General features: G+C 53.9%; 1 protein-coding gene across 1 annotated transcript; it reads left to right on the forward strand.

Moving 5' to 3' along the window:
• Positions 1 to 1,502: 1,502 nt before the first annotated feature.
• Positions 1,503 to 8,434, forward strand: WDR31 (WD repeat domain 31). Its single transcript, XM_066201314.1, has 9 exons — positions 1,503 to 1,559; positions 2,285 to 2,414; positions 2,818 to 2,892; positions 3,814 to 3,958; positions 4,039 to 4,139; positions 5,035 to 5,102; positions 5,468 to 5,609; positions 6,386 to 6,548; positions 7,899 to 8,434. The coding sequence occupies exons 1-9, from the start codon at positions 1,513 to 1,515 to the stop codon at positions 8,057 to 8,059; spliced, it is 1,032 nt and encodes a 343-aa protein (XP_066057411.1). The 5' UTR covers positions 1,503 to 1,512; the 3' UTR covers positions 8,060 to 8,434.
• Positions 8,435 to 8,522: the final 88 nt, after the last annotated feature.

Genomic DNA, 8,522 nt, shown 5'->3' on the forward strand with positions numbered 1-8,522 from the left:
ACCCTGGATTAACATCCTGCTTGAGCGCTGTGCTCATCCAGGATGCAGAAAAATCTGTTCTTTCTTACAGTGAGGAAGGGGCAGGAGGACAGTGAGACACAGGACAAAGCTCCCACCTTCCCTGCAGCCTCCCCTGGCCCCTGGCAGCTCCCTATGAACTGATGTGCAGGTAGGGATGAACATTAACTGCAGGCTGGAAACAGTAACCATCAGAATTAAAAACTCAGAATTCAGGTCTTAGCTTTTCCTACAGTTTTGGTTTGCAACTTGCAGAGTTCTCCCACTGTCAGAGAAAAATCACGTTCCTGATGGACTGAAACAATTGGGGCAGTTGGTCTGGTTGAAAAAATAAATTGCCAAATTGTCACAGCCCCTCAGTTGGGAGATTGATCATTCCTCACATCTTTAGAACATGCAAACTCATGGATAGAACAGCAGGAGATTAACTGGGTACTACTAATTGCTAATCACAAAGGCTGTCAGGATAAAATTAGAAAGGGAATTTTGTAGAAATCCAACCTCTTTTGCCCAGTGCTTCCAAGATTTGGTTTTCACTATTTTTTGTGGGCGGAACCTTCAAGCATTTTTTTTTGCTGGAAAAAGCAGATTGGGGTTTTTTCCCCTGATCTTGATTAGCAAAATGCTACAGCCACGGAAGATGGGCATGCCAGCAGACTAAATCCAATTAGTGTGCCTCGAGCTAAGCAGCTGCCAGTTATTGTCTGTGACAATTCACTGTCACTGAGACTGGTTTCTGCTCGGTCTATGACCTGTGAGGACACGGGGGGAGATGCTGCTCCTCACCTGGATGGATCTGCTGCAGGGTCTGGCTGTGCTGAGCCCTCTTGGGAGGGACAGGGCAGCCTGGCCCCAGCCTGGCCAGCAATTGTTTGCTGAATGCATCTGGGTTATCCACGTGGTCTTGCCTTGCCTGGAACTGATGTTTGGACATGGAAACTCTTCCCAAAGTGTTCCTCAGCTCCTGGAAAGATCACTTCAAGTATTGCCAGGCTGGCTCAGCTGAGCTGGGGCTGCCTGTGACTGCACTTGGTCCCACCAGTTGTTGTACAAGCTTCAGTCTGAAGGTGCTTGCCGTCACCAATCCAAAAACTGGGATCTCCAGGATATATGGAAATCCAGACCAGATCCAGGAGTAAGAGGAGGTGTAAAGAATGACAGGCAGCAGCTCCATCTCTGCTGTGGCCTCACCAAGCTTGGGCATTTCTAAGCTCAGTGTGAGGTCCCAGTGACCTCGTCCTGTTGCTGACTCTGCTTTAAGCTAAAGGTTCTACTCAGGACCTCGAGATGTCTCCTCCTCTGAGGTTTTCTCCTTACTCTGAATGGAGTTAGGATGTAGATAACACGTTACCAGCACCTAATCCTGTGTGTGTGACAAACAGAAACCCCTCTGGATCCTTGGTGATGTGTCCCTTCACCCACAGGTTGTGTCCCATCAGCAGGTGCACAAGGTGCTGATGTGACACCCACCACTGCCTGCTCCTCGCCAGGGCTATGGGGAAACTGCAGAGTAAAATCAGCTTCCACACGACCAAATACAGGTAAAGCAACGCTGGGAAATCAGGTCTTGTTAATAGACCAGGTGTGAGAGTGAAGAGTGAACACAAATGACCAGACAGTATAGCAAGCACAGGGGTTTTGTTTCATTATTGGATGTTTGAATCAGGTTTTCGTTTCTGACCCTCATTTCTAAAGTCTGTTCAGCTTCTTTGGAGGACTGAAATCCCAAATGTTGGTCACAGGAATGGCCAAGCACATAACCATGGCCAGTGGTTGTGCTCTGTGATGGCTGAGGCAGAGCTCTGAAGGGGAGCAGCTCCAGGAGTGGCTCTTTGATCCAAATACCCAAACTGCCTGGTTGTGTCTTCCAAGCCTGTCACCAGCTTTCATGGCCAAGATGAAATAATTAGTCCCTGGCAGCAGGGAGAGGGATCTGTGCCTGGAGAGCAGCACAGGGTGGCCCTGGGGGGGTCTCATGGCCAGGGAGGTGTCACAGCAAACAGCAGCAAAGCCTGATCCATGTGAGTGGCTGTGGAGGCTGGTGAGGCCAAAATCTCTTTTCTTCTTTGCACCAGCACAGAGTGAGCAACAATTAAATATTCAACAGCTGTAGAGCTGGGATAGGTCTGCTCCTTCTCACTTACAGCCTCTCTCTGGCTTTCTAAGACAATGTCATGTCAGAAGATGCAGGAGGTGCCAGGGCATGGAACCCTGACTTCACTTCCCAGGCTCTGCAGCTCCCACTGCTGTCCCTGTTCCTCCGCAGGGCCGACGGCTCCGTGGGACAGACGGGACCCTCTGGTGCCTCCCAGCAGCACAGCCCCGCTCACACCGATGCTGTCACCTCGGTGGCTGCTCTCAAACCAGACCTGTGTGTGTCAGGAGGAAGGGATAAGGTGAGGTATCCCCTGGGACAGGAAGATATATCAGCAGCTTCAAAAATAAGGTTGAAATGTGAGCTTTGAACATTTCCGTGGATGGTAGCTATGTTGGTCCCTGGGTTTAGAAAGCAAAAATGAGTTTAGAGTGAGGGCACGCACTGAAGCACATGAAATCAAATTTTGTAACCTCTCCAGAGCTCATATCACATCAAACGCTCCCACCCAGGCTTGCGATCGCCAGACTGACTCTTGCATCACCTGTCTTTAAGGACAGCTGTACATGCTCTAGGAGCTGAAAACCAGAGGAACCTGTTCCCTGTCCTGTGGACTGTGCACAGGTCTTGGTATGACGTAACCAGGGATGTGAAAAATCCCCTCTGCCCTGCTCTCGTGCTGACCCCTGCCCCTGTCCCTGCAGAGCGTGGCCGTGTCCAGCTGGAGATCTGGGGCTGCCCTGCGCCGCTTCGTCGGCCACGAGCGCGAGGTCACCAAGGTGAGCACCAGGGTCTCCCTCAGGAGCTGGGGAGCCAGGAATGATGGAGCACTGCTTTGTCATCCACACAGAAAGGTGGGATCGGGGTATTCCTGGTATCCAGCTGGGGATGGTTTGGCTTCATGACCTTAAAAGTCTTTTCCAAAAGTAACGATTCATGATTCTGCGATCAGAACACATCAGGTTTTTCCCAAGGTTCCAACAGATACTTTTGGAAGCAGCATGGAGTGTTGCATCCAGACTAAACAGCCATGCAGGAGGTCTGCATGTAAGCTTGTCTTCCACTCCAAGACACTGTAGTAAAAGCTCAGGATGAATCATGAAATCATGAGGTCAAGCTTTTGATGCAGAGATGCCATTCACTTTTCTTCAGGTCTCATTCTGCTAGGCTTGACATTATTCCACGAATCAGCCATGCCTGGCTGATATATTCTGAGAATACCTCTACCATGTGCCATAGCTGGCGTATTCTGGGAATAGCAGGTCTTTAATTTCCTTTCTGGCATTGGGATGACAAAGCCAAGCAGGCTTCTGGGAGAGCAGAGTTGCAGAGAGGCTGTAGCTGTGCGTCGTGTGGCCAGTGCACCTGTGCAAGGGACAGCCCAGTGGGTCCCCTGGGCTGTGGGTACTGCAAAGACAAAGGGGGCTTTGTTCACCTCAGTGCTCAAAACAGCTGTGCACTGGGCTCGTTCGGGGTGGTAAGGAAGTTTTCCTGTAAAATGAATGGTTTGTAAGAACAAGACCTGAGAGCACCCATTTACCATCCCTGGCTCTGGGGGGATCAGGGACAGAGTGGGGAGGCTGGGCTCTCCCCAGTCATGTTCCTGTGTGTGTTGGGCTGTGGCAGGACAGCAGCAGAGTTGTGCTCTCCCTGTGAACAGAGTGGGAGGATGAGCAGCTTCTCCTTCTGGTCCTTGGCAGGTCACCTCAGCCCTTGACTCCAACAGAGTTTTCAGCGCTTCCCGGGACAAGACCGTGATGATGTGGGAGCTTCACAGGACTTCAGGGCCAAGCCAGCACTTCCCAGGACATGACCTGGTTGTTACTGGACTGGCTGTGAGCCCAGGTGAGGGACAACACACTCCCAGTCCCCAGGGACTGACTGACAACGTTTCCTGCCTTGTTTCTGTTAACTTGTGGTTGCAGATGCCTCCCAGCTGTGCACAGGCTCCCGGGACAACACCGTGTGCAAGTGGGACACTGAGACTGGGGAGTGTCTGGGCAGAGCTGCAATCTCCAGGAATCTGGTAGGATCTGCTGTTCCTCAAATCCCACCCCATCATCTATCTCCCTGCCTACATGGTTATTTCACAAATGGAGCTGTGCAGAGAGAATTTGCTGGGAGCTTGGTGCTGAAGGGAGCCCTTGGGACTCTCTGCACCTGGGCAGGCTCAGCTGGAGGCTGGTTACTCTTCTCCAGGTAACAAACCAAGGAGTACAAGGGTACCGGGGGACTCACGGCGGTTTATCAATGCTCTCAGAGCTGTTTGGAAGCACACAGAGTCATGGAATCACTAAGGTTGGAAAAGACCTGTAAGACAGAGTCCAGCCATTCCCCAACACTGCCACAGCCACCACTAACTCATGTCCCCGAGTGCCACATCTGCCTGTTTTCTAAATCCCTTCAGGGACAGTGACACTCCACCACTGCCCTGGGCAGCCTGTGCCAATGCCTGACCACCCTTTCAGCAAAGAAATTTCCCCCAATATTCAACCTAAACCTCCCCTGGCACAACTTGAGGCCATTTCTTCTCATTGCCTGTCCCCTGGGAGCAGAGCCTGACCCCTGCCTTGCTGTACCCTCCTGTCAGGGAGCTGTGGAGAGCCAGAAGATCCCCTTGAGTCTCCTTTTCTCCAGGCTGAACAAGCCCTGTGCAGTGGGGCTGCATTCCCTCCTGTACTGTCCCGCCCGTGCTGTCCCTGCTCCCATGGCTGTGTCCTGCTGCTGGCACCTCCCAGCTTCAGTCACCCCCAGTAACCCCACTGGGACTGGACCTGGCAGGGGAGCAGAAAATGTCCTCATCCAACCTTTCCAGCCCACAGGAGGAGGGAGAGGATGGGAGCTCAGTTTTTCCATCCTCAGGCAGACACAGCCTGGGCTGCACACAGAGGTGGCTCCTGCTCATCCTTCCCTTTCCACAGGTCACGCACCTGTGCTGGGTTCCTGGGGAGCCTTATGTCATCCAGACCTCGGAGGATAAAACCACCAGGTAAATTCTCCCTGTGGCCACAGGGAAGGGAGGTAGAGCCTGAGGCACGTGGGGCTGTTGGTTACATGACCACTGCTGGTGTGGCTAAAAGCCACCTGCCAGCTCCCCTGGGCCTGGGAGTGCAAACTCCAGCCAGGGACAGGGGCTGGGAGCAGCACTGGGTGCTGACTGTGGGTGAAAAGGAGAATTTGTGAGAGAGAAGGCTGCAGAGTGATCCAGCATGGATAAATGCAGGGATGCAGGGAGAGTTGGGAGCAGCCAGGGCAGAGCACATGGGCACAGCGGGGCTGTGCGGGAGGGCACAGAGGGAACCCATCATGGTGATGATGCCTCAGGGTGTCCTTGCCCTCTGCTGTTCCCTGCAGGGTGTGGGACAGCCGGGAGCTGCAGGTGGCACACACGTTCCCAGCCAAGCAGCACATCCAGACGTGCTGTGACGTGAGCCCGGACGGGCGGTACTGCCTCAGCTGCAGCAGCGGCTCCGCCGGCCACGGCGCCGAGGCCACCGTGAGTGTCGGGCACCAGGGCCCCATTCCCTTCCCTCCCTTCTCCCTGCAGCACATCACTGCTCAAGGCTCTGAGTGCTCCCACTGCCTTGGCCTGGTGTCTTCCTGCCTGCCCCTTTGGGAAGTTCTGCTCAGGGAATATCAGCAGTTATTATTCCTGATTAAACCACTGAGATTTGCCCCATCCCTGGAAGTGTCCAAGGCCAGGCTGGATGGGGCTCGGAGCACCCTGATCTAGTGGGTGGCATCTGTGCCCATGGCAGGGCATTGAAACTCTTTAAGGTTCTTTAAGGTTCCTTCCACCCCAAACCAGTCTGGAATTTCATTTCAGTAAAACACACAGGGAAAAAACAGTGGATGGCATTGAGAAGCACACGGCCCTTGCAGAAAGCCTGTAAGGGATCCCTTGCTTCGGGTGTTTCCAAATCAGGGATTCAGTGCTACAGGTTTTCAGCCCTGTGTGTGAGGATCAAGAGGATGAAACTGTCCCATCCCAGGGTGGGCAGGGCTGAGGATGGGAGCAGGCTGGACACTTCTTTCCTGCCTGCACAGTCTTATCTTGTTGGCTCTAATGGGCGTGGCCATGTGTTCAGTCACCAGTGAAAATCCTCTGGGCTTTGATGTTCTCCAGGACTGTGAGCAAGGCAGGGACCAGGGCAGTAGCCGTGGTACTCTGAGCATTGGTGGGGAGCTCTTTATCCCAACTCACCTTCCTGTCCTGGTAAAACAACTCAGTGCTGGCAGAGCTGGGGCTCTACCACTGCCTGTTTCCTGCAGCTCTGGGACCTGAGGCAGACCAGGGGCCGAGTGTGTGAGTACAAAGGGCATTTCCAGACCACCACCTCGTGTGTCTTCCTGCCCCGGGGCCCCACGCTGGCCCCCAGCATTGCCACATCCTCCAGCGACAGCACGGTGAAGGTTTGGGACCAAAACACTGCAGGTAGGGGAGGCTCCTGCCCACTCTGTGTTCCTTTCTCCTAGGTAACAAACCCACTTCCCTCAGTTCTGTCTCCTTGTGGTGATGGGCAGGGTGAGTACTGCAATCTCTGGAGTTTACTCCAAGCCAGCTGCAGGGCAGGGTGGAGAAATGCCCCATGGCAAACCCAGGGCTCAACAAACAAAGAGCTGCATGTCAGAGATGACAGGGGTCTTCCTCAGCTAAGAGGAAGAATTACCAGGCAGCTTTTAAAGATATATCCAAGTTAAGCCATGAAAGGACAAATGATAAAAAGAAAAAGAACATGGGAACTCCAGAGATTGCTGCAGGTACAAGTAGAAAGTTGTAAGGAATAGAATTTGTGCTGGAGGACAGAGGGCTGGTGAGCCAACACCCTCATTTTGGTTGTCCTCTTGAAGGGGACTCGTGGGCATTTTGGGGTTAAACCTGGTGGTGAAGGTGAGTCCCTGCCTGAGCTGGACACAAAGGTGTTTGTTTGCCTGCCAGGCCCTGCCGTGGCAGCAGGTTCTTGGTAACCCTTGTGCTGCAGGCAGAGACCTCCTGGGAGCTGTTCAGGTTCACAGCATTAGACACTCCCCAGGGCTAAGCCCCTCTCCAAGGGAACTTCATTAAGATGGGATGAAAATAGAAACGTGAGGATCTCCTGCAGAGAAGGACCTTCTGTCCTCTTACCTGTTCCTTTGCCTGCTGCCTGTGCACCCAGGGTGCCTGTGGGGCTGGCAGCAGCTTTGATCCTCTTGCCTTCCCAGTTGGGTGAGCCATAATCCAGCTGCTCTGGGAAGGGTACAGGGCACCAGGAGAGGCAGCTGCCTGTGGGTCCAGGCCAAGAGCAGCTCTGTTTGCAGCTCAGCCTGTGGCTGAGGTCTCTGCACAAACTGTCTCCGGAGGTTTAATAACAGACACAAACTGAAAGGCTCATGTGGCACTGGATACTGTAAATCCTGTTTCTCTTTTGGAGATTCATCAAAACCATGTGGTGAGTGTAGCACAGCCCTTAGAAAAATTGTAAAAATTTGGGAGAAAAGGGTGTGTTGGAAATGGCTCCAGGCACGCCCTGCAGCTCTGTCCAGTGGGGGCTATAGGTCCATCCAGCCCTGCTTCCTGTCCCAGGAAGAGGCAGAGCCTGACCCCAGTCTGGATCCCTGTCAGCCACTGCCTGACCGGGCGTCTCTCTTCCAGGGGCACATCCCAACGTGTGGGGTGTGTGGATCCAGGACAGTGAGGGCAGCAGCTCACCCACCTCAGCCAAGCAGAGCCTGGAGGTGGGAGATTGGTGTGGCCCTGCCTCATCTCAGCAAACCCAGCATCCCTCCCTTGTCCTTTCCCTTGCAGCCTGCCTGGCCACGCTGTGCCTCGAGGGCTCGGGCCCGCTGGCCTCGCTGGCCGCCTGCGACAGCTCCACCCTGCTCTGTGCCAGCTCCAACTCCGGCATCCACGTGCTCCGTGTGGGCGGCGGCGCAGAGCTGGTCCTGGAGGAGGTGGCAGCGTTCTGAGCACTGGAATCTCCTACAGACACTGCCCCAGGAGGAGGTGGCAGCGTTCTGAGAGCACTGGAACCTTCCGTCACTGTCCCAGGAGGGGATGCAACCCCAAGAGCTCCCCTGACAGCGAGCAGCAGGGACTCTGTGCCTGTGGGAGTTGCTGGGTTTGTGGGTGACAGGGAGGCATCAAAGCTGTCCAGGAGAAAAGCCAAACCCTGGGATCCTTCAGGACAAGCTATTGCTCCCGACTGAGCCTCCTGCATTCTCCTTACAAAGCCTCCCTGCAGGCAGGCAGGGGATGGGCAGAGGGAGATGAGATGCCAGGTCCAAGGAACAGATACTTGAGCACCAGGCTGAGCACAGACCGGAGGAGACTGCAATTAAATAATTCTGTGTTAGTTGCTGGCCTCTCATTCCATTGTATTTTCCCTGGAAGGAACTGTGTTCATGTTCCCAAGGAACAGAAGCTGCTCTC

Source organism: Chamaea fasciata, unplaced genomic scaffold (genome assembly GCF_029207755.1).
Source record: "Chamaea fasciata isolate MVZ Bird 193981 ecotype frontalis unplaced genomic scaffold, bChaFas1.0.hap1 SCAF_20, whole genome shotgun sequence".
NCBI classification, from domain to species: domain Eukaryota; kingdom Metazoa; phylum Chordata; class Aves; order Passeriformes; family Sylviidae; genus Chamaea; species Chamaea fasciata.

Coding starts and splice junctions, on each gene's coding strand:
- WDR31 (XM_066201314.1), top strand. CDS start 1,513: ATGGGGAAACTGCAGAGTAAAATCAGCTTCCACACGACCAAATACAG. Junction 2,415..2,817: donor TGTCAGGAGGAAGGGATAAG/GTGAGGTATCCC, acceptor CTGTCCCTGCAG/AGCGTGGCCGTGTCCAGCTG. Junction 2,893..3,813: donor ACGAGCGCGAGGTCACCAAG/GTGAGCACCAGG, acceptor GGTCCTTGGCAG/GTCACCTCAGCCCTTGACTC.